The following is a 26,748-nucleotide window of genomic DNA, read 5'->3' on the forward strand; positions in this document are numbered from 1 at the left end:
AGCTCGCATCGCTTTGAGGGTCAACTGACATGCGCACGACGTAATGTTTGAGGGTCGAGTCGGTGCAACCAACATGTTTAATGCGCACGTGCGCAAGCACTCTAACACACCAACGAGCACACGCACACGCTGACCAACACAAAACCTCCACAACAGATCTTTGTTGAAACAAATTATTTTCATTTCGATCGCTATTTTACAGCTTGCTCGAATTTCTTTGCAGACATCGGCAGTTTTCACACAGACCGCTCCCGAACATTGACCACAAGACGCTTAATTTACTCGTAATAAAATATCAGCAGAGATTGAATGTTTCACTTAGGTTCCACGAGTTCCGTATAAATTAGATTATAATGGGAGCTAGTACTGTGACACAGCAGCATCGTTCCAAAATTACAGATGTACATAGTTGTAGATTTTTAGATATTTATCGTCTGAACATCTATTTGGTTTGGTGTTATTTTCTTTAGCAGTCTGTCTTTGGTATCTCTTGTGTGGTGCAGGAATGTTCTCCTGATGTGATTAGTCCGTGGAACATGCTAGTCTTCACTCTGAAAAAGCGACGTCTGCTTCATTCAAGGCTGTCGTCCTAGTGCAGGGAGCTGGGCGGACAGATGGGAATACAACTCTGGTCGGCGAACTCGCTGCTGAGGTGACTCTCATGCCCACGGTACTCGGGGATGTTGTAGGAGCGCAGAAGCCTTTCCAGCAGCTCTCCTCTTGTCTGAAAATTAATAACAGAAAAATTTAGAGTAGAATGGGTGTACTTGATTTTTCCAGATAAAGACATTTTGTCGACTGTGCAAACCGGACTTGAATATGATAAAATTATTTCATTAGCAAGCTCATCATTGAAATAGAAGAAAGAAGAGTATTGTCGAAATGACAGCGTCATAATAAACAGAGCCATGTGAGAACCACAGGAGTGGATGAGGAGATGATAAAATATGTTAACAATAAACAATAAAAAAAAAACAATAAACATTGAGTCTGGGACGAACGAAAGTTCATTGCAAAGACTGGATACCGTCATCAATATCTACAAAATACACAGCCAATGTCCTTCAATAAAACCAGATATTCTAAATTATTATCCATGTGATTGACATGGGATTATGTACTATATTATCTTAACCATAAAAAGTACAAGGCATTGGTATAAATTTTCCCGACAGGGAGTAAAACATTATCGATCCTATCTACAAACCAATGTAAGATAATACATTATACATGCAACCCACTGAGTGTTATAATACATTATTCATACCGTCTGCAGAACAGTAGAAGGAGCTAACTTTGAAGGTCTAGTGAGCATATCTACAGCATATCTAAAGGCATCCCTGAGACCCTAAAGGAGACACACTCCTGACAGTGGCGTACCTCAGAGGCAGATGACTGGTCAGGCACGGCGTGGGGCAGGTCCTTTGCCAGTCGCAGAAGCTTGTCGGGTTCCTCGTCGAGACCAGCATCTGGGTGCATTAGGGGGCTGAGAGAAAGAGAAAGAAGTGTTCAACATCTACACTGCCAGTCTACAATGAGCTTATACATCTCACTACTGTATACATCTCGGAAGTTGTTTATCATTGATATTCATGCACTCCTCTCCCCCTTGTGTGTGTGTGGTTTTTTTTTCTAACATTTTCTTCTAACTTCATGTTCGCGAAAAGATTTGCTTCAGTGGAGTGTACATGTCGCGACGTTTTTCTAAATATGATCTACTTACATGTAAATTAGTTGATAGCATTTGATATGCATTGTGTTAATAATTCAGCCTACTTTATAACTATACAAAAGTACTTTATTTTTATTCTTCCTTTGCATCCCCCAAGAGAATGTCTGCATCTACCCCGGCATATTCCCCTTACCAAAAATCAATGCGAAAAAGATTAGACATCTAAACTCAATCTGTGAAAATAATGATGTCGTTGTGCAGCAAGTATTCCGAGGGCATTACTCATTACTCCTCATCTTGAAGGTTTAGCACATTTGTCAGAGGTTGTCAAGCAATTGTCAAACATGTAGCGGGTTGTTTATGATGCGAAACAATTGACAAGTCCGCCTCATATGAGATAAATGCACGAGACGGGTGCGCCGCACACCATCCGACAAATGTATGTTAAGGCAAATACAGGGACAAACTCACTTGAAGTCGATGCTGCGCGCGCTGACGATGCAGGAGACAGCCGAGACGACGGTGAAGAAGAGAAGCAGAAGCCTACAGGCCGATGACTGAGCCATCATTCTGAAAAAAGAATGTACGCTTATATGAGGTCGAGATGGTGGCAACGACAGTCGTGGTAAAAAACGACGACGAAAAATAATAACAGATAATGCTTACAATACCGCGTTATCAACAACAACAACAACAACAACAACAACAACAACAACAACAACAACAACAACAACAACAACCAACCAACCAACCAAAAACTGTAATATCAAATGGACATTTTTAATGATGTTCCGTTTACATCGGTAGATGTCTTAACTGGTGACAACATATAAGAAGGTAAGTAACTATCAGCTTATCCTACTTTATCCTACCGCAGCAGTTCCTTCCCGATTCTTGAGAAAAAAAAAATCAAATTAACGACAGTTGTTCAGTTGTTGGTCGGTCAGACAGAAGTTGGCAGTTGTTTGCCGCCAGACCCGGAGGTACCGCGAGTAAATGTGGACGATGCCTGGCTGAGGACAAAGCGAGGACTGGTCAGGCAGGCAACTAGCGCCTCCTCCCCAAGGGCGGACAAGGCATCATGTTTTGACTTCATCAACCGCTCACATCTCGGGCTCATTCATTAGCATACACCTTTTGGCCAGGCAGCCAATCAAAAGAGAGGCTCGCTGGGGGAGGTGACCAATGCACGTGCGAACTACAGTTACGCCCAGTGAGGACGGCCAGACGACGTGATTTGGGCGAAAATATGGTGAACCTGTCCATACTCCACAAGATTTGGTACCCACCGGGCTTACTGAACAGACGTCCCGCTTTAGGCTCATCGGGCGGGACGCCCACTGTCCCGCTTTCTGGCAAGTCCATGAAATGTCCCGGTTGTCTTTAAAAATCTCAACACCGTTCGCTGATTCGCATCCGGCAAAGTCAGAGGAAAGGCCCCCCACAGCACCCCGGCCCCCACTTTTTTCGGCGTTCTTTGACGGTGACGACACCATCATCATCATCATCGGCACGTGTCACCTTAGGCAGTGCCGGACGTGATCGACCGATCGTCTCATCCCAAGCCGCTCGGCGTATTCTTGTTTCCCTTCTGTTTCCTTCGTCTTATATATACTTCGATCGATCTCCGTCTCAATCAACGTATTTATCTTTCCGCCCGTCCACCCTGCGTCCTCATCACCCTGTCGGTGTAGCGGGACTCGACGTTGAAGCAAGGTATGCTCATGCGTAGAAACTATGGATCCGCGTGCCCAAGTAAACCCTTCCTCTCGTCAGGCCTGCGGACAGTTTGTACTGAATGTGAGAGCGGGTGGGTTGACAGGGCCGAAAAGGTAGGAGAGGATACTATGTTGATGGTGTTTGTGCTCCTGCCGTTAACTCGAGCATTGCCCTTTCGGATAAATAAAATACTATTTTAACTGTATTTCTAAGTTATGTTAACTGTACATGAGTGTATGTTAACTGTGTGTAACTGTATATGTGAATGTGTGTTCAGCTCCATCTCGTCACACTTCATTGCCCCTTGTGAAGTGTATCGAGCTCGCCTCTTTGCTGGGAAATGCGCTATACAAATCTTCAAGCTAGGAAGAATATTAAAAAAAATTATGACATTGAAGATTATTTGATCGGTGACTACTATTTTGTCTAATAGCGTAAGCCAGGAAACGTTTTTTTGTCAGCCAACTTATAACTAATGGAAAATGTCAACAACAAATTTTGTTCAAGGCAGGTTATAAAGGTTTAATGAAAGAAAACAAACACAGGTTCAACGCTGGGTCATTCTTTTACTGTCCCAGTCAAAGTCAAGCCAGTGGTTTACTGTACACTGGAAACATACCAAATGAAGCTTCATTACAGCTGAATATATAACACTTTGTACATTACATGGCCCTTTCATTATTTTATGTACACTAAGGAAGGGACCCCAAAACATGCAGCGTTGTATTGGTCATCATTCTGAACCACAAGCCAATAAATTGTTTCTCCATTCACTCAGTCCAGATTTATATCTGTTCAATCCACTATTAACATGTCACAAATAACATTCAACCAAATCACCCAGTGGTGATGGTACAAACTAAGTAAAACTAAATTCCTATCCAGCCAAAAAAATGCACAAAATTCCTCTTTAAACTAAGGAAAGAAAAAAATTGTCAGAAAGATGTAAAGACATCAAAATAATGCATCAGGGAGTGGGAAATGGTGTTTTACACTGAGCCAGCTACTAAGGCTATATCACGGCAAGTCAGCCAGCCCTGTAAATAATGCATCAGGAGTTTGCAATAAATTAAACAAGTTTTCACTGTTGAATGCCCCATTTACGGTAGAAATGATATATTTTCAGTGTTCAATCTCTGGAGTGTGCACAAGTATGTAGCTTCAGTGTTCTTAATCCTGAAATACAGCTTAATCAAAAAGATATCCTGATGTTGTCTTCTTCTCACAGACAAGCAGTTTCTCCTCTTTCACTAAATTTACCCAACTTTTAACCGACAATGATATTTTAAATTGAACTAAGTAGTTAGAAGTCAAAGTCCCATGGCCTAGTGGCCTCGAATGCAAGTGGGTCAGTGTTTAGGGCCCAGCACAAAAAAGTGGAATCCATCCCCCCTCCCTTCTACCATCTTTACCTTCCCTGATATAATCAAACACTGCTATTAAACAGCCACAAGCTCAAGTAGGCCTTAAACCAAAAGCCTTCTCGATGGCTAAGCACACTAACCACCAGGCTATGGAGACTGGCCAGTCAAGTATACACTTCAGGCAAAGTTTAATGTGTGGTTTGGGTGGTGTCAGCACTGTTACACTCAGCAGTTTAGCATGTGCTGAGACTGAACTCATGCAGTCTGGTATGTTGCTGATTTGATAGTTAGGGAAAAACTCAACAGTACTTAGCACATTGATTTTTACATTCAATCATTCAGGGAATGGTGCATGGCCAGTGAAAAGTCTGTCAGAAGATGTCAACCTGGTGCTATACATTGGAGTAAGGGAGGGGTTAGCGAAGGAAGGAAATTAAAAGACAATTTTATAATAAATTCTAAACGCTCTAAATTGCTTGAAATCTTCGCAAAGTCATAAGACCCTTCCTAATGCTCAATACATTAATGTTTTCTTCAAACTGCTTGTCAGTTTTAAGATCAAAGATGCTTAAATGAATTAAGTTGGTGCAAAACCATTTGTCTGGAAGGAAAGTTAAAGGGTAGTGGGGAAGAGGTTAGTTGAGATGGAGAAGGAAAAAGAAAAAGAGACAGAAAGCCAAAGTTTAATGTTTTCCCAACACTGAGATACTTTTTTATTTTTTTTTCTCAAAACAAAGTTCAGTCTCACTGTACATTTTACTGTACAAAAAAAAAAAGAATGGCAGTGAAAATTCATACACATCTTTTAAAATGCCAGCACCATATGTGGCAAAACTACTTTTTTAAAATTAAGAGCCTAGCCACAAATCATTGATGACAACACAAAGCACAAAAAATACCAAGTTACCTGAGTGACAGAATGGGTCCTTGTCAAGAAATGAATACACTTTCCCTTGTCATAAAATTACATCTTTCCAATACCATGACATTACCAGCCATTATCAAATTCAGTGATGTTAAAAAGTATTTCAAGGGCAATAAATGAACTGGATTAATTTTTAAATGCCAAATACAATTGACAAAGTCCCCAGATTTCTCCCATCGGTCAAAAGATCATTACCATTTTAATAGGAAAGAAATGGATTAAAGCAATGTTTTCTTTTCGTAAAAATCAAGAAAAAGCTTTAACTCCTTCCTAATGGCACCAATGGTTTTAGTTTATTTTCAAACTGAAGACCTTGAAAGCTGCTTTAAAGCAAATTAAATTGCTCATTTCTAAAGAATTTGCATGAGAAACCACTAGCTCTTTTGCAATGTTCAAGGATTCTTGTACGATTATTTTTAAGTTAATTGAAGGCATCTATTGCTCATGCCACCTACATGAAATTATTGTCTTTGTGAGGGGAAATTAGTCATTTTAGCATCTAGTTCTTTACCCATCAAATTTATGCAAATTACAAAAGCCATTCCAATCAAGTACAGGCAATCAGAATAGTAAAAAATGTCTTGAAGTAAATGGAACCTAAAGTGACCTGTTACAAGACTTGCTCAAGTGCAGTGCACATCAAACATGGAGATGTAGAATATAACAGGGCTTTAATTTTGTTTGGATGATCAAGAATCACATCGAATCAAACTATGTTAATCATCCTTCAGATCATCTCTTGCTGCCATAAAATATGACATAATCTCAAAGTTTAGCCTTAGTTTTAAATATAAAAAAAATTAGTGGTAAATCTTTTAACTAAGCTATAGCATCCACTAATTGATCAAAAATAAAAAATTTTAAAAAAGTTATCATACACAGTTCATACAAGACTGTGTTGATGTGACTGAACCTGGTATATGTTGCAATATTGCACAGAAGATTCATTAAGCTGTCTCTTCATATGGGGGTCTTCTTCCCACCTTCCTGATAGTCAAGTGGTATGGTAGTCAAGGTGTACACCTTTTGACCATTGGTTATGCTAAAAAAACAAAATGTTGAAAACACTTCAAACTGTCTTCACTCAGGCAAAAAAATTTACAAAGGACTTACAGTGCATATACTTTTGCTTACTATAATTTATTTTCGTATTGCACATTTCAGTTAGCTGGCTGAATTGTGGATTTTATATTTTCATTTTGTGCAAAAAAACTTTTTGCAGTATTAAAATTGTGTTTAATAGAACAGCTGCTGAAGAAGAGTGAGGAAGCGGAAAAAAATTTCCTGATTAATTTTTGTCATTGGAATTATGCTTATGCAGTTATCCAAGTCCTATTTATATAGCTTCAACAAGTTTTTTTGAAAGTTCTTTTGGAAAAAAAAAGCTGACAGTTACCAAAGATATGAAGATAGGCCTTTACAGATATAGCAAATTGAGGCTTGTAGATGAAAGTTACTCTCCAGAACCGATAATGATGCAGTGGCAAGTGCTCGAAACTGCATTCTAAAGGCACACATTAGGATGATGATAAATAAATCAATACTGGCTCTTTCTTTTCAGTAATCCTAAATGTTTTATAAAAAAAAAATCCAAGCAAATAGTGAGCCATGACAGAAATCCGGCACAACCTATGGTTCCATACTAACAACATACAGATGGCCTAAAGAAGAAAAGTTTTGGGTTTTTTTTAGTCCCAAGAAGGCCATCATTAGTGTATCATCCACAAGGATCAATGAAAAAAACTGGTGTGCAGGAGAGAAAGCAATGCTGCAAGTCTCTAAAGTCAACTGAAATCAATGCACAACTGAAGCGACTCCACAACAGTCACTGTGGGCGAACTTATGCTGGTTTAATCAGAGCTCACTCACTATCCACATGAAGTCATCATTCTTCATCTGTAACCCGTAGAAATTATATATTTCTTTTCTCTTCCACCCCAAAAATAATTCAGGTTGTGACAGTTTTGCTGATGTTTTCTGGGATTTTTTATACAAAAGTAATTTTTGAAATAATGAATAAATAGCCAAGCTCCTAGATCCAGAAAGACACTGCTGCCACAGGGATTATATAGATCTCTGAAAAGCATATATGTAGACAATCATGATTTCCCTTCTTAAAAATGTTCTCAGTGACAAACAGATGACAAAACTTCCATATGCACAAAGATGCTGCCACCAACACAACCACCAGCACCACAAGGATCGGTAGATCTTGCAGAACTGGTTGCAGAAAAGTCAAACACATTCAGGATTCTCAAGCACACAATATACTGCAGTCATCACCGTACTGTAACACATTCTCCAAACAACTTCCAGGACACTTGGCCACATCTTCCTTGCACCCTAGCTACAGATGGGTGGCTGCTATCAAAGTAGTCTCTTTTTCAAGATCTCATACACCATTCGTCTCCGAAAATAGGGCATGTCTTTCTGCAATAGTCAGTTAGTACTTCAAATCAGTTACAGATATATGATGTCAGCCATTTTATGGCAACATAGTGAAAAGGTTTTGAATTAAAGACGATGACTTGACTTAAAAAGGTGATCAAGTAAATTTACAATGAGACAGCAAATGGCAAAAAAAAAAAAAAAAAAACAAAAAAACAAAACTCATTGTGTTGCATAGATGTGCACTCTTTTCAACAATAAACCGTGGCATGGAAATGAGCATTAAATTCATAAATATGAATATATGAGAATAATTTACATAAATTCATTTATATACAAGCAAAAAAGGATGAAATGACATTTTATTACATAAATCACTTCTTAGTAAAGTTGAATCTCTTCTGGGAACAGAAATAAGTTCATTTGAAGATATCACTTTTCTTTGGATATCCTTATCTTTTAGAAAACAATGGTGACATGTATCAACAATTAATGTATACCTTCACAGCTTTGAAGACTTAAAACAATAAGCCCCTAAATGAGTGAAAACTCTGATGGGAAAGGACTGAACGAAACAATTTGTTTATAAAGAGGTTCTTGGCAGGGAAAACACTTTTTCAAAATTCAAGTGGTGAATTAAGGTAAGAACAGGCAATTTCTGTATATTCTGAATTCTAGAGGTCTAAAGATGTTTTTGCATCATTTCCAGTCTATTGATTTTTAAAAAAAAATGATTGATGCTTTGTTATGTGCCTGTATGAATGTCAGGGTTGTGTTGTCAGGTGACAGGTGCAAATCTGTACCAAAAAACCCCAAACAGACAATAACAGTAGCTTACTGTTAAAGTGGTATTCTTTTAAACCAGAATTGCTGTTCTCTGACCCTTACCTGAGAGAAAGTGATTTTGGCACCTCGAGTGATGCATTCAGCATACATACATGAGAACATGCCACAGTCACTTCCATTCATTTGCTGTGGAATGTCCTGTGAAAAATATAATCTCATTATACTCTCATGATACATGCAAAGATACTAGTCACTTCCATTTATTTGTTCTACAATGTTCTGAACATAATATAATCTCTTTACACTCAATTTACATAAAGCAAAAAGTCCTCCTACAAGTCCTTTCATATAACAAAGCTGTAGTTAGCACTTATCTTTCTTAAGTTCAAACCAATGTTAGTAAAATAGTTTTTAAAATCTTCAGTCAATCAAGAGAGCCACAAGCAAACCTTTATGATTTCTGTCGTCCACTCAGAAAGGTCAAGCTCCACATTTCTCTTTTCCTTGCTCTCATCATATAAATATTGCCTGCAGCAAATTAAGGCATAAACATTCAGATGTAGAATAATTATATTTACAAAAAACATTTTTTATGGTCAAAGCTATTTATCAGGTTAAAATAATGAAAGCATCTATGGCCCCACTACACCATAGCAATTCCTATTCTCAACACAGCTGCTTTTGCACACTCTTTTCCTATGAATGAATGTTGTGATTAGTAAACACCTCTCATCGAACAGCATCTAGCACTAATAAGGAATAAAAGTACTTACCTAACAGCATTTAGGCACTGATCGTTGTTGCCCCCCATGGAGTCATAGTAGCAAATTTTTTTATCTTTCATGAACACAACCTGGAAACAAAATGGTTGATGACACATGGCAGGCAATAATTTATAATCTAAAGTATTTTCAAAATTCATGCAAAGAACAAATTCCAATGTTACAAACATTCTTAAAGAGAAAATTTACATTTTTCTGGAAGAGAGAGCGGGCAGATTATTTATGTGTAATAATCTCTGTTTACAGCACTGGCAAAAGCCTATGGATCTATAACTTTCTTCATCTCATGATTAAAACTTGAGGATCATGCTTGTTCCAGTTAATGACTACAATGGATGTGTGACCTTTGCTTTTTGTTTGTTGATGCAAAAGCTGTCAATATTACAAAGTAAATGCCCTAGATGGAATGTGTTAAATTGGTTTAGGTTGTATATAATATTATATGATGTGTATAAGTTTTATACAACATAATATGCAAGATGTCATTCTGCAATCGACACAAATCTGGATTGCAAAGAACAGTGACTTAGACTTATTTGTCCAGTGAAAACCAGGACTTTGAGCAGGTTTAAAGGAGGATCAAACCATGTAATTTTAAACTGTATGTATGTTCACTCCTCTTAAAAGAGGTCAAAATATGAAAACACTCACAACTATCACTTACTAAATATAGTACAACACAACACACTATAAAAAAGACTGAATTTCTCACACCCAAGCTATATTTCCTGCCTCTTCTTCCAAAACTTACGACTGTAAACAATTACAGTCAATAATGTGTTCTTTGGTCATTTCTCTTGAGACGATGATTGAATCAGGCACTTACAGAAAAGGTGGTGATAACAGTCAATAACAAAAACTCAAGTCACCTAAAGCAGAAGCATTATTATGTCTGATACAGTCGTAGACAATAGATGCAAAACACGCACAGTGGAAAAAGGAGGACTGAGAGAAAAGGGTCGGGAATATTACTGAAGCTGCTTACACAGAGGCACCAGTGGACTCCCAGGTGGACTGGCATTATCAAGTAGTGATGAGAAAAAATGTCTATTCTGCGAGTCCATCTCTTGACAGCTGCATGACCACCACTTGTAAGCTTGGGGTAGAAGAAGGTGTTAAAGGCATACACCTTGGGGAAGCCTTGCTGCTGGCCTCGTTCCATTAACAGATTCATGTAGAAGTTAATGACCTAGTGAAAACAGTCAACAAAACAGTTCAGCATTTTACAGCCATATGGTAACTGTAAATTTTACATCAGCAGCTGCTTCACACTCTTCACCTACAATCAGCACTTGTCACTACTTGAGCGACAGTGGCAATGATAATGACCAGGAGAAAATGAAAACAAATTTTATAAGCACTTTTGAGAATATTCACAAACTTGCTCTTGTGCATACAAACATGAATTTTCATTGGTAAATCTTTCAAAGCTCTCAAGCAGCTACTACAGAAACATACTTTACAAAATATTTAACTTCATCTCTGGAAAGCTGCTTGAAATTGATGGAACAGCATCTCACTGCCCAGAGATATTTTATGTGCTTTACATAGAGTACATTTACTTACTTCATCATTAAGCCAATTAAGACCATGGAGTGTAGCGATATCAGATCGTCTGATTTGAAGACGGAATGCCTCCGAGAGAATCTGTGTTGGTGGGCCTCCATCAAAGGCTTTATTAATCACTCGTTCCATTTCTTCTGTAAGTTCTGAAATATTACAACTTGTAAGGCACAGGTCTTACAGGGAACTAAATTTTGAGCTTTTCTGTTAATTAGATGCTGTTCCTCACATGCTAATGATTTGTTATGAAGGGTATAAACATTAAAATATTTTAACTAATTTTATACAGTTAAACAGACCATTATTAAATATGCAAATTTATCAAACATTTAATTTTTAGAATCTTGTTGGCATATACCTTTAATAACTTTGTTGATGATTTAGTCTATGTATGATTTATGTAAAGTGCTATGAGCAAATCTTTGGAAAGGTGCTATATAAATCATTATTATTACAATCTTCCCCATAATATTAGCCCTTTTTCACAACCTTCCTTTTGCAATATCACGTTACTCTCAGCTCTTGTTCTTGTTAATTGGTTCCTCTTTATGTTTTCTGGATTTGATTTTATTCTTCGTTAGTACTGTTGTTTATTCCTTTATAGTTCATATGTTATTTGTTTGTTTTCCTGTCCCTCGTATGCTACCCATGTTTCATTCTTGTTCTTAAGCACTAAAAGCATACTTCTTAGGAGTGTGAGTATGCACTTTATAAATTTTGCATTTATTATTATTATAACAGTTAAAGCATTTTTGGTTGGAGTCTTGTTTAAACATTATAAACTCTTCAGCAACAAAAAAAGCTAATCAAGCACATCTGGTTCAAAGCATGTTACACCATATTGTCTCCTCGCTGATAAAAACCAAGGCAATAACTTGCCTGGTAACTTTGTTTCTTCCTCAAGTTTTGGCAAAGGTGTTTCTTCAATGACTTCTTGTTCCTCGTCAAAGAGGCGCATTTGTTCTCGTAGCTGGAAAAAACCCTTTAACTATTAAGTAAATTCTATTAACAGTTTCAGCAAAAATGTCAAAGAACATCTTCAGCTCGTAGACAAGCGTACAACTGATACAGCACTCTAAAGACCTCTGTGAGACTATGCTGACAATGCTTGCAACATCAACAGAGCTAACTTAAAGACCAACCTGAACAGTTTGCATTTTTTGCATAAATCGGTAGATATAGGTGATATAAACCTACCCTAATTTCAGCTCTCGAAACCTATCCATTAATTATCCACTACGATTTGCACCTGCCATCATAAAGCGTTGTTAACAGTGTACTACGTCATGTTGGTACACCATTCACAACATTGCCTGCAGTCAACAGAAAGAACGAATAAAAATATATTAACTTGAAAGATCATGGTGGAAAATCATACCTTTTTGTCCAGATTACCAAGTCTGCTTTCTCTCTGAAACAAATGTATATTATTACATTATTAATATTTTTTAAGAAATATTACAAGATGGTTGTTGAGTGTCATTCAAAGCAACCACACCCTATGTTTCTTCATGCCTAATGGTGGAGACTATTGCTCGTTTTGACCTGGCACTTCAGAGCAATCATCTGTAAATTGTGTGAGCATTAATATCTATGTGTACTTTAAAATGTTAAAGCAATGGTCATTCCATCCAACATAACCCATTACCTAGGTCTCATGTATACTTTAACTCCTTTCTCTCATGAAAGCAATATGCTTAATATCCATTCCTTCAATCCTCCTTCTCTCATAAAAGCAATAATCTGTTTATTACCCTTTCTTCGAGGAGTTTTTTCTTTGCTTCTGCTTCTTTGATTAGCCGTTTTCTTTCCCTTTCTGCTTCTTCATATTTACTACTCCTGTCAACAAAGTCAGCATTAAAACTTTAAAAAGTGTAACAGGGTTCACACAGGTCTGACTACACTGAAAATAAGGACATTATAAAAACCATTCAAGGATGTCTTCATAATGCGCAAACATAACTAACTACAGACCATCTGTCACTCAAATTTCATTAGATTTATAAAAAAAGAAGCTATAACCTGGGGTACTACTGTATTAGTCATTTTCTTATCAGGGCGGAAGAGATAAGTTTCAGCTCTAAGGTGCTTCTCATTCTTCCTGTGTCTTTGTGTTTTCAGGTGTGCTTTTGAACCAGCTTCAGTCATGGAAGCAATATTCAAGATACATTGCAAAATACACACAGTGCTTTGCTTTTTGTTGCCTTTTACTACAATATCCAGTCTTTGCAAACTTTTTCTTTTAACCATGTTAGAAACTGCAGATTTCAACTTTCCAGGCAAGATGACTTTGTTCACTTTCTTGCCAGTTGCACTGAAAAATGTTCTCAAGTTTTTTAGCTAAAATATAGCAAAAAATCTCAACCCTCTCAGCCCTCCAGCGGTCGGTGCGAGCTTTTGATCTCCCCTTCCGGTCAAAAGTGAGCCTCCCGAAACACTGGAGATCAATAGGCAGAACTTCAAAGAATTTTATAGCCCTAACTTCATGACATTCCTGTTCTGGATGGTGAGACCAAACAGTTGCCGCTTGCGCTACTACGATTGTTGAAAGTGTCTTCCTGTAGTTCATCAATCTTACCGTCCAGTTTCTCCTGTTTTTTCACACACGCGGAACCAGTTACCTAAATAGTAACTCCCCTGGAACCACTCTTTTATGCAAGACGGTACAAATCTGGTCTTTAAAAACAGCAATAAGTACGTCTCCTAGCTTCTAACTGTGACAAGTTTTTAAGGTCACTTGAATAATGTAAACACACTTTACACAAATAAGCACTAATACGCAGCTTCTTTTTAAAAAAAAATAAAGACCTGACTGCAACTTATAAGGTCCTTGTTGCTAAAAATAAGCACTTTTAAGGCCTTATTTTATCCACCAATATATTTATAAGGACCGCACACATTCTGTTTAAGCTTCTGACATAAAATCATTTGCTGAGTGGTTAAGGTTTTTCAATCACTGGTGCAAGCAGGCTTTAAATACAACACACATTTCATAGACACTTAAGTACATGACTTTAAACCTTGGGTATAAATCCTGATTTTCTCAACATACATCCACCCACATATCAATCTACTTAGCACCAAACCATACAACAGATCAACTCCCTGCAGTGTATACAATGTGCATTAATTTATAAGGGAATCATGTTTAGCATACATGCAGCAAAAACTCACTAATTTTGAAAGCCTCACAGGCAAGGAAAAGCTCCCACCACAAAATGATGTCAGCTAAATTAAGAACTGCCATCACAGCCAAAACCATGTGTCATGAACCCGCTTGGTTCAAGCCAGGACAATTAAGTCGAAACAACAGGTGAGCGACGAGGGTGCGCCGATCGGGGGAAAACGGACGACAGGCCGGTTTGATTGACGGACGGTCACGGCCCCGGGGTGAGAACTAGACTGATGGAGGCGATGGAGGCCAAGAGTAAGGGGTGTAAGATGGAGTAGTAGTGGAATAGCGCAGTGGTCAGCAGTTGCCAAGATGGAGTAGTAGTGGAATAGCGCAGTGGTCACCAGCTGCCTTAGTATTAGAGCGATAGCGTCAGAACCAGGCAGATTGGTGGGCAAGTAGTCACGTGCCCTCTTAGTATATAGTCAAGTGTAGATGTGTAGTCGGGGTTTGCTCCCTTCCCCTCCTTACCACCGTCACCTACCCTCTCCAAAGCCTTCCCCTTTCCTGAAAATCCCTGGGCCCCCCCACATAGTGCGAAATCGCCTTGAGGTGGAAGCACTCTCCCTTTCAAGAACAATAACAACAACAACAACAAAGTCGGGGCTTTTTCCCTTGTGTTTCAGCAGAGACGTCGCTCTCTGAGTGATATTCAGTCGCAGGCAGCAGGTCCGAGACAGGGAAGCCCGTTCCGTTTAGAAAGTATCACTACCTGCTGGCACTTGTGATCTGGTTGTAGAAGAGAGGAGGGTGTGTGCTGTAACCAAGAGGCTGATTCTCCGAAACGACAAGCGAGGGAGTTAACTGTGTCCGGCAGCAAGACGTGCGAGGCCGCGGCTGGTAGACCCCCACCGTGCCACCGGTCTAGTTGTGGTCATCTACAGAACAGCATACAAGTCATCTCTACTACGAGCATCATCACTGCATCCCATTGCCTGGGGCAACTGTGGTGGAGCAGTGGCAAGAAATCATCTAGAAGACAAGGTGCATAAAGCTGCACTCATCTTCAAGAAACAAAGGGCGAGGTAGCTGAGCGGTACTATCAGTGCCAACGAACAGGACAGTTCGTGTTCGAGGAGGACCTACTATATTCTAAGACTGTGAACTGTGGGTCAGAGGCGGACCGCGTGTCCGGACATATGTGCAGATACTGACGTAAGACCAAATTATCTCCTAAATCCATTATTCTGTAACTGTTTTCACGTCAACCTAATTTGCTTTTATTTTGTTTAATTATAATGATATAATCTGTACAACTGTCTTGTCAGTTGTGTTTGCGCACATGGGTGAGAGTGGCTGTTAGTCATCACGCGTGCGGACTTGCCATGATATAGCCTTAGTTGCTGGCATGGCATAAAACACCAAAAAAACAAACAAACAAACGCGTGCGGATGTGTGAACAGGCGGGTGACTGAGTGTGAGGGTGAAAGTGGGCGGAGCGAGCCAGCTAAAGAGACCCCATTTCCCTCGGGTGGTAACACCATCCCTCTGCAGCCGCCTCGTTTCATCACACCATGGTCTTCAGTCTTATCTGGTTTTTTTTTTTTTTATCTCATCTTGTGATCAACATCAGGTTTTCTATGCCCAAGAAAACCCCGTAAAAATCTGACTTGTCAAGAAATTTCAATAAGCTTGTATACTTACATTTTAGAAAGCCAGTCACCATTCAAATATTCTGAGGACTTAAAATCAAGGGAGACGGGTGGTCTGGATGTTTGTCTGCACAAAATGACATGAAAACTATGCAGTTACAAATATATATTGCGCAGCTGTAATTTTTATGACTTGCAACAAGCTATCTTATTTCATCAACTGTTAATCTAATTTATCAAAATATTGCAAGAAAAACTAAGGCAAATACATTAGCTACCCTACCCCACCCCACCCCCATACACTTAAACTATTTTAGTGATGTTTAAATTTTAGACAGGATTTAACAGATTTCATGATCACAAATAGTACCTTGCGATACAATGCTTGCTGTAATCACAAGCAGACTTTTTTCTTTGATCATTCTTTGACCACAGCCCTTCAGATCGAGTTGCTTAGCTTGCAACGCTTAACTAACCTTGAACTGTAAAGTTCCCACACTTTCTCTGTTCAAACCGCTAGTAAGTTTGTAATTAACTTTGGATAATTAGGCCAGAGCTGAAAGAGATTTTTGTTCTCAAGATCTGCTTGTTGTACAATGAAATCTGAAATGTATAGATCCTTCAGTGTATAGCCAACGAGTGTGCTTTACTTTATACACAGTAAATGGGAAGATCAAAGAATAAGCCATCCTGTTACCCTGCTGTAAATATTCTGTTCCCCTTCTGTAAATATTTTATTTTAAAAGTAGTTTCATGGTAACAATCTGGCAACAAAATTCAAGATAAAAATACAGACTACCTATCACAAATGCTGCTATCTACTTTTCTTCCCTGGAGTTACAAAGATGTATGCAGATGTCAATAAAGCACTCGTCATGAGCACTTAAATACTTTAAATGCTTTAAATACAAAAGATGTAAACAAACCCAGTATTTGATTTATTCAAGGGTCTGTCACTTTCAGGTCTTTGTATGGCCTTTTCCTTTGAAATAGCTGCAAACAGATTTTATCACACCCGAGTTCAAATATGCTGTCTCTAAAATCAATGTACTAAAACTCCCAGCAAACAATAAAATTAACAGAAAAAAAAGCAGTTTAAGCAAATGATTATGGATGTCAACAGTTTGACATAATGAAACTATACTGATGACATGATTTCAAATTCTATTGCCTAAGAATGATTGATAATACAAGCGAGAATGCTCAAAGTATATTTATACTTATATATTTATACAATACGTACAGCATATTAAAAAAATTTAGTGTAAAAGAAAATAAAAGCAGCCATAGTTTCTAGCTTTTACACAAGATTCAAATGCGTTCAACATGATTTTCAGCGGGGGCATACTCCAAGCCTATATTTTTCTGAAGATTGCTCATAAGGTAGTGGGACCATTCTCTCTTGGTTAAGGTGTGGTAAAGTGGTAAGGAGTAATGACTATTCTCCTATTTATGTAATAAAAAAATCATAAGCTTAGAAATAAAACCAAATCTATGAAACAGAAATGTACTGGTCATGGCTCAGTGCCTATGTGTTTGCAATGAGGCTAACCTATCAGCTGTGGATCACTTGGAGAGGAAGATGGGCACCACTAAGTGCATAAGCCCAGAGGCAGGACTATGGAAATAGATAAATGTATGTCAAGAGATGGGGGTGGGTTGGGGACTAGTGTTTTACACGGAGCCAGCAACTAAGGCTATATCATGGTAAGGGAGCCAGATTGGTTGAGGCCTGGATCAATGATGACTGTACATCCTATTGGCAGCCTCCAGGGTGGGGATAGCAAAAAAAAAAAAAAAAAAAAAAATGATACTAGAACCAAAACAGATATAAAGATGAGAGAAGGAACATCCACTGTTAAGTGGAATGTTTGCACATTACACTAGTGCAGCAAAGTGAAACAACTCAACCGATCTGCTAGAATGATAGCAGTGGGACATCGTAAGAGTGGCTAGGATTTGAGGAGATACCAACCGACAAGAGCCATAAACTTTGGTACTGTGGGAAGTACACTAGAAACAAGCATGACATTGGTTTCCCTGTACAAAGGGGAGTAGTCAGAGCTATCACCAGCTGTATATCATAGCCGGCATGCTGATCTCCATTCACAGGTCTCATTGTTAAAGTATATGTTCCAGCCTCCGTGCATGAAGGCAATAAAGGCAGTACCAAAAAAGATCTTTGTTCTACTTACTGATTAGAACACCAAAGTCAGCTAAAACACCTACCAGCAATTGGCAGGAACAGTAGGTAAATTTGGCCATGGCAAAACTACCTCAGACTTCTAGAGTTTGCACAGAGCCATCAACTCAGCCAATACCCTACATCTCCCCCCAAAAAAAAAGGAGGATGGCAACCTGGCACTCACCAGAAGGAATGGGCCACAGCAGAACTGACATCCCACTGCCTAGTGCTTCAAATCCAGCAACAAAGCCATACCCAGGTTTTGACATGACCAGCGACCATGATAATGTCTTATGACTTAAGGTGAAGTCAAGGATGAAATGCCACTCAAACATCCCCCAAATTGGCTTTCATTGGAAATTCTGCGACCTAAACCTTGCAGAAATCTTCAAGAGCAAAGTGGGAGGTAAATAAGCTGTTCTGTTGGTGGACTGTGATGTAGACACCCTTACTGGAAACATCAAACAGGTGCTACTGTCAACAGTCAAGGAAGTGCTAGGGCATTAAAGAAAGAATCATTTTTTTTTTATTAGAGTGAAAGAGCGCGTTATTGTCGGACCTGCTGGTGTGCTGGAAAGAGTATAAACTAGAGACACTAGCGGTGTCGTGACAGGTGACCTACTAAAGACCCACCCAAGACCTCAGTCACTGAAGCGAGCAATGAACTTCTGTACTCAACCAATGAACAGAATATTTGAGTAAAGAAAAAAACCTGTACAACTTCCAGCTAAATACAGACATTAACATAAAAACAACCAGACTAGAACCTGGGAACCTGCAGACCTACCAATCCTATGGAAAAAGATTGAAAGAGTGGTATGCAGTCTAAAGGGAGGAAAGTCACCTGGCACTAAGCTCCCATCGGACACCACACTAAAAATGTAATTGCATAAGAACCAGATGCACATTTATTTTCATGACACATAGTTTCAACAAATATAGTCAGAAACCACCCCCCTTGACCCATTTTAGGAGTCGAACTTTTATCCCAGTCTTATATCATTTCTGCCAAACACTTTCAGAAAGTTGTTGGAAAAGCACTACATGAATGTTCATTATTAGTGGAAAGATTATTTGCAACCTACACTTTGGAGATGATATAGATTTGATAGAAAGCAACTTTAATAATTTAAAATCTAAAAGCATCAATTGTCTTGAAACAGATTCTACAGATGATGATGTGAATAGTTATATGATAATATTATCTAGATTCTAGAGCGTTTAAAAATATCATCCATGTACTGTCTTCTACTTTGACAACAATGTTTCTTCTATAGCATTTTTAAGAAGTCAATAGTATGTTTGCTTTAGTTAGTTGTAATAGTATTATAATAGTAGCAAAAGAAATATACTAATTAAGCATTATTTAGTAAATACAAGTGAATATTAAAGTATAAATTACCTTGGCATAGAACCCCCTTTTAAGTAAAGCTTGTTCATTCCTATATCTACGATGTTAAAACAATGTTACTACTGACAATGTGATGTTAATACCTTGTGGGCAATTCTGATACTGCTGTCCTTTGCGGGGCAGAGGAGTTGAATGGATTGGCATTGTTTTCCCTGGTACTCTTGGCACTATAAAAATGTCATGCATGCTCCTTGACTTAGAAGACAATGCTGAATCATCTACAGTTTCAAGAACAGATGTTGCTTGCAGCACTCTGCTAGGTGCAGCACGATACCGTGATGTCTGTGTTTTATCGGACTTTACAACACTCAACACATTAGAATGACCTTTGGGAGTTTCTGGCTGCAGTGTCTCAAGAGTTCTGAAATAGAAATTTTTGTATTAAATCAAGAGACTGATGTCAAACATTTAACAATAATAGTAACAAATTACAGCAGTTGATAGAATCATAAAGGAACTCACAGTCATTTTATAGACAATATCTATTTTTGTTAAAAACACATTTGTATATAGTAAAAACATGACAGAACAAGAATCTTCTAATAATTCATTATCTTAAAATACTTTGTTAAATGCTCTGAAATTTTGAGAATTATTAGCATTGATTGCTAGGATGATGAAAATGCTTTTGATTACCTGTGCGCCTGATGTTCATTGTTAACTGACACCAGATGACTGGGGGAAATCACACTGTGGTTATTGTGATAACCCAAGTCGACTGTGGTGTGCTGCTGTAGTAACTTAAGATACTGTTCACGCTCCTTCAGCTTGAAACACTGGAAACCAGATCAAAGTAGTTATTTCCAGCACTGAGGGAATGAAACCTCACCCCTTCCCGGTCATAATATGCATCTTCATACTTGAGGATCAGCAAGCACACATTACAATACAGACAAGTGACCTTTACACATGCATGACACCTTTTCTGCATATTTAAAACTGTCAGAAGGTGAAAGCCCAGAATGCTTAAGGTGTTAATACAAAAAGAAGGAACGTTAAAGTTGTATTTGGAAATCTTTCTCATAAATACATGCACACATATACAGAAAACTGATTGAAGAGTGGTATTCCATTTTCATAAGCTTACTTGTTCAACAGTAGTCTTCTTGCCAGAATGCCCAGCTCTAGAGGATGAAAAGGATGATCGTCGTGATGACTGTGCTGAACTGTCTGTAATGCTGGGTCTCTCTACTATGTACAGGTCGCCGTTCATGTCTAGTTGAAAGAAATATGTCATTACAGAATCACAATAAAAATCTTTCCTAGATGTTTTTTTCAATCAGGATTGTTCCTGAAAAATCTTACGTTTGGGGTGTGTGTATGAGAGAGAATGAAAGAGAGAAAGCATGTGTGTATGCTGTTTGTATGGTTGTAATTTATGACATGCTAATTGTGTGGGCTGAAGCTATATGTCTGTTACATTCTTAAGGCTTGTATGTCTTAGATAGCCATGTGATGTACCTGGTACTATGTTAATACCTGTTTTAGTATTGTGAAGTGCAATAAGAATGTTCAATAAATGCACTGTTAATATATATTATTATTAGGTTCAACAAAATAAAATCATAGCAGAAGTGCAAACTCAAGGTCCAAAGACACATTAGATTTTAATGCTGGATGCAGCTTTACAGACATAAAAGCGATATGTAATATATACAGCTTGAAAAACAATTTATGTGACCTAATATGTTAACTCCTGAAAAAACTACTTAGCTTTGTTTCAACATCTAATCAGATACAATCTCCCACAGCACTTGACTAAAAGCAAAATCCCTCTGTAGTTGGTGAGTCGACTAGTCTGTTCTGTCATCTGCTCACTGAGAAGCTGCAGTTTCTCAAACCATATTTCAGAAATATTTTCGATTACTATACTGTGGAGGACAAAAAGCAAAAATTGTCTGCTGGAATCTTATTATAGGCCACAGCAGCTGCCATAACACTATAGGGACATGGCATGCTTTTGCATGTTGGAGTTTCCACCTAGCATTGATTACAGGTACAAAATATAGACTTTGAAAACAGACATTTCATAAATGACTGCAGAACACAGAATATATATCTACATAATGCTAACATTGATTAATATCTGCAAAAAACATCTGCCCCATGAGCATCGCTCCTTATACCAATCAACATAGTTGTCAATAGTTGTGATTATAGTCAACTGACTAGTCTGTGCTGCTAATCTTTCTCTGCAGATTTATGGCACTCTCTATCCTTATTGTCTGTTTCCTGATTCCTCTTTGTGTCTTCTATGTTTGTCTTTTATTACTTGCCTGTATAGCTGTTTTTCCTTTCATCCTTTGGATTCTGTCTCCTACTTAAGTACAGAGATCATGCTCACCTCTTGAGTGTGATTATGTGCTATATAAATCACACATTTATAATTATTACATTATTATTAAAAAGCAAAACATTCAGTATAGCATTTAAAATGGGCATATGGTGTTGCTAGCATCATTCATGCCTGGCAGTTTGTCACGGATGCATCAAAGCCTTAGTGTGTATGAAAGGGAGATCCTTGCACATAAGGATGATCACATATACCAGAAGTTTGAGGAACATTCTAGATCAAGTGGGTGATTAGGTATCCACTAAAATGTGAGAAAGGGCTGTGGTATTGCTGAGCATTGGGGGTTGTGGGGAATCAAGCGGCGTACAAATAAGATGTGTTTATTGCCACAGTCCCGGGATTATACCCAAATGTCATTAAACTGAGGTAGCACTTTGTATTTTTTTAAAAATTATTTAAAAGGATGAATGACAACTAGAAGTGAAAGCAGTTTATGATATGTAAATTTATGTGTTATGGTGATAAATGGTAAAAAGTATAAAACTACCAAATGTTTGCTTATGTACCTATTTCCAATGGTTTAGTGCTTACCACAATAAACCAACGAACCTTAATATTTCTGCATTGATGCAACCTTAATGTACAGCCCACAAAAGTACAAGAGAAGCAGGTTCTTCCACTTGGCAGGTTTATGTAAAGGCTGTTCTTACAAGACCCAGGTGGTACATTTTTCAAGCTTTACAGAGAAGAGGGCTGACTTGCTCATCCCTACAGTAAAGCTGCAGACCTGTGATGGTCTCCTGCCAAGGTGGCTGCTGGATCTCCCCAGGTACATGGCAGCAGCCTAGGGAAACTTGCTGTGGTGGCCCCATAGAGTTTGACAAAGCCTTACTGACTACACAAGATCGTCTGTTTGTCAACAGCACCAGACAAAAAAAAAAAAGTCTGAGCAAACTATGACTTGCTTGTCCTATGATACTCCATAACCTGACATAGCCTAGACATCTAACTACAGCATTGTGAGCAATATTACAGTCATTCTAGCAGTGATGAAGGACACTCAGGTTTGAACCTGACCTTCTGCAGCGCAGTGACTTGCTGAATTGCCTGTAATGCCGTTTGGGTTTCAATGTTGGACTAATTTAATAAATTTATGATATTTAATTTACAGTAAAGATGCTATGTGGAAAATAGTATTCATGTTTGGATGTGGTTGATGCTTAATGTAAGGTGAAGTTATAATTTGGAATTACCCTATTACCTAATTTGTTGTCTGAACGTGTTAAGAAAAAAAACAAAAAACCCAACTCCAGAATATAATAAGACCTGTATAGTCCAAGGCAATCTTTGTGATTTATTGAAAGAATGCACAATTTTCATAAGTGTGTGGACATGTCATAACATAGAAATAATAAAGCACGCTTTCTTTCTAAAAATACATTCCCTCTTGCTTGGTTTTTTTTTTTTTTGTTTTAAAAACTAATATCCATGTCTAGCAAAATTATATTCACTAGGAACTTCATTTTATATTTTACACTACACTTGGAATGCACCATCACTCCCAAATGTCAATATGGTTGTGAAGAAGAATGAAAACAAACTTTTGTCATTAATTCACTAATGTCAAACATATTAAAACGACTCAACAACTTACCAGCTCCATTCTGACTACAGATAGGTGTCCTTCCCAAACGGTCCAGATTCTGCAAATTGAACAAGTAAAATTTACAGTAGCAAATTGAAACATTTTTACTAACAAAATGTCACGTCCTTAAATCAACATTTTCAATCTGCATGCAATAATTACAGGATCACAATGCATCCAGCCTTAATGTAAATCATGATTGCAGAAGTACCGAATACCAGATAATTTCCTAATGCAATCCATCATAATTAAAAACACTTCTACGCCATAATTTTTCACTGCATAATTAAAACCATTTCTAAAAGATAACTGTATAGTTGTCTAATGAGCAGTCTCTTACATAACCACACACTTTCAGCCACCATCATCCAATAAAGCAGCTACTACATTTTAGGGCTGTTTGTTTAGGGCTATGGCTTTTGTGTTACACCTAAAACAACATTACTAAACTTCTATTTAGGACTCTAGTCAGATAACCACATTGTTTCTACTGGTTGACCACAACATGAACATTCAGCAACTAAGAGCAGGCAAATTTTCAAACATACTCTTGAGTGTGAATGTGGAGAGTTTCCATTTGTAGCAGTGCTGGTAGTACTGCTACTTTGGCCAACGAGTCTCTGCTTCTCCCTCTCTCGATCCCACTGACTTGAAGAGTGTTGGCCACCTCTGCTCCATCGACTGTGCTGCTGTATGGGATGTGAGTAGTAATTATCTTGAGGCATTGTTTTCTTCCGTACCCATTCTGACATCTTACTCATTGGAAGAGTGATGAAGGAGAAAACTGCTTGAGTGCATATGAAAAAAAAGAAGAAACCAAACAATTCACAAACTAGAAAGTACAGTCACATTAGCTAAAAATCAAAAATTAAATCTGCTCTCAACACATTCTTAAGACAGTAAAGGCCTTAAGCATTTCATGAAGTACATTAGCAACTATCAGTAATAAAATAGTAAGTCATTAAACATAGTACTTTTACATGATACAATAATGCATATAATTATAAATTATATTTTACCAATCATTATCTAGAAAAGTTCCACCATCATAATGACCACTCTAAGAACTGTTCAGCAAAGTTTGAGTCCTTTATTTATGGCACAAACTTTAAAGAAGACTTTAGGCTGCACTTTAAAACAAATGAAACCATAATATATTTAATAGATGGCTAAATAGGTTGAAATAACCCTGTACTTGAAAAAAGCTGCAAAAAAAAAGAAAAGAAAAAGAAAGTATTCATGCACAAAAGTAGACTCACAGCTTTGAGAGGAGCTTATATCTTCTTTAGGTCTCTTTACTGATATTATTTCCACATCAGAGTCGTCGTCATCACTATGAAACAAACAACACCAAAAAAATACATCAAATATCTGTGCTTTGTTTGTACAAAAAATGTACTTTGCAGAGCTTAATCAGTTGATGATCACAAATCAGTCCTTTTTCATAAACCGATTCCCCAACTGTTTCTTCTCCAGCCCCAAAGTTTGTAATTCTCTGCCCCCTAGGTTTGTAATTCTCTGCCCCTTTTTCTTCAAACTAATTTGAAAGTCTTCAGGTCTGGTCTCAAAACCCACCTTTTTATAAACGTCTTTTAAAATCCACTCAGTCTTTTGCTCACTCCTCAATTCAAATATTGATCCACACACCGTCAGTGTTTGCCAATGTTTGTGTTATTTGTCCACTGTGCTTCATCACTTTTTTGTATTGTATGTGCAACTGCCATTTCATTTGTCATCTTGTGAGCATAATATTATAAGCTTGCTTCCACAGAGGGTTGGGAGGGGGGGGGGGGTTGGTGTTTAGCGCCAAGCCAGCAACGAAGGCTATATCACAGCAAGGCAGCCAGCCCTGTAAACAGATTCCACTTGCAGAGAAAGAATGACGTGCCCAAGATGAGAGCTGAACCCAGGACAGCCAGCCTTCACTATATTAGTGACAGGCATTAACTGTTTGGCCACTGGACCGCCTTTTGCTTCCACAGGGGAAATTCACCTTAATTCAACTGTTGCTATTATTCACCTTTTCTCTGATGCAGAATACTGTTGATTTTCAGTTATCACACAAAATCAAGATTCTAAAATGACTGACTTATGCCAGAAATAAAGAACCTGAAACAAGGTGAAACTATTTTTTTGAATAAACCTTATTGCATGGGGTTTAAGCCAAAGTACAGCAATGCATATATGTTTTTTAATCTGTGTTTATTTACGTTATCACTGTGAGGTACAATGTCTTGTATTTATTTATTACAGGTAGATAGCTACTTAGCTGATGCTTGTCTAAGATTAATAAGTTTGTTTTGCCTAAAGCACTTTGGAGCTGGATAGAAACAAAGATAAGAAAGTAATCAGTAAATAATATATTATTGTTTCACGCATACACAAAACAAATCTGGACAAATAACTGTTTAAAATAAAAAATGACACATGTTACATTCAAATAATAAATATTTTGTTTCTGAATAAGATAGATGAAATGGAACGAAATAAATTGTGAGATGACGTCGATTTACTAGTCTGTGTGGTAAGAAAATGAATTAAGTGTGAATAGCTTGATTGGCGTTTGTTGTTTCATTTTGTGTTTCAAAGAAATACAAAAGAGATACGCAGCAAACAATGCAACTAGAATGGGCCAAATATTTTACTTACAATTTTCGGCACTTTTTAAATATCTCACAAATCGTGTCCATCTTCGGTTGAATGTGTTGTGACTGGCCAATGTTTTGTGATAAGCATACGCAAAAATTCTCAAACTTAAGATTTCAGCATGCACACAAACGTAACTTGCTGACAGATAACTGCCCAGGGACTAGTGCAATATACATATATAAAATCGTAAATAGTTCAGCGTGCATAACAAGGTCCCTTTTTTTTCGAAAAGTATCCGTGACATGTTCTCACTCTAAAACTGTTTTCATACTCACGGATTGTCTGCCGATCTTTTCCGCTTTCTTTCTGAACTCTGCTGCTCTTCATGAGGTTGATTATGCCAGAGAGAGCGTATCCTGTTTGAAAATGATTTCAACATTGGGGAAAAAATTGTCGTTAAGATATCATGGAAAACTGTTTCCCCTCGCGCGAGCGCCACGGAAGTTGACTTTCCTGGTTTCATAGCGAGAAGATGGACAGCATTGCATTACTACCTCCCTTGAAGGCGAGCACACGTCTGAAAGCTTGCGATGAACTCCTCGGGTTTTTGTTCTTAATTCCTGCTTGACCATCGTACGGTCAGATTATATAAAGATCCTTGC

General features: G+C 38.0%; 2 protein-coding genes across 3 annotated transcripts; both read right to left on the reverse strand.

The window, feature by feature from the left end:
- Positions 1-159: 159 nt before the first annotated feature.
- LOC112564683 lies at positions 160-3,287 on the reverse strand. Of its 2 annotated transcripts, none has more exons than XM_025239679.1 (4): positions 2,535-3,287; positions 2,144-2,242; positions 1,381-1,486; positions 160-724 (listed from the first exon to the last, which is right to left on the reverse strand). In XM_025239679.1, the coding sequence occupies exons 2-4, from the start codon at positions 2,239-2,241 to the stop codon at positions 590-592; spliced, it is 339 nt and encodes a 112-aa protein (XP_025095464.1). In that variant the 5' UTR covers position 2,242; positions 2,535-3,287; the 3' UTR covers positions 160-589. The 2 variants fall into 2 exon arrangements, with proteins under 2 accessions (XP_025095464.1, XP_025095462.1); XM_025239677.1 differs by having other exon boundaries at positions 2,545-3,133.
- A 653-nt stretch (positions 3,288-3,940) lies between these two features.
- On the reverse strand, positions 3,941-26,612 carry LOC112564678 (sentrin-specific protease 1-like). Its single transcript, XM_025239663.1, has 18 exons — positions 26,422-26,612; positions 24,757-24,830; positions 24,046-24,281; positions 23,507-23,555; positions 20,647-20,774; positions 20,196-20,335; positions 19,643-19,920; positions 16,890-16,956; positions 16,016-16,090; positions 12,954-13,038; positions 12,578-12,610; positions 12,079-12,169; positions 11,203-11,345; positions 10,622-10,825; positions 9,628-9,707; positions 9,304-9,382; positions 8,957-9,052; positions 3,941-8,110 (listed from the first exon to the last, which is right to left on the reverse strand). The coding sequence occupies exons 1-18, from the start codon at positions 26,607-26,609 to the stop codon at positions 8,048-8,050; spliced, it is 2,109 nt and encodes a 702-aa protein (XP_025095448.1). The 5' UTR covers positions 26,610-26,612; the 3' UTR covers positions 3,941-8,047.
- Between the last annotated feature and the right edge of the window lie 136 nt (positions 26,613-26,748).

Source organism: Pomacea canaliculata, linkage group LG5 (assembly GCF_003073045.1).
Source record: "Pomacea canaliculata isolate SZHN2017 linkage group LG5, ASM307304v1, whole genome shotgun sequence".
In the NCBI taxonomy this organism is placed as follows: Eukaryota; Metazoa; Mollusca; class Gastropoda; order Architaenioglossa; family Ampullariidae; genus Pomacea; species Pomacea canaliculata.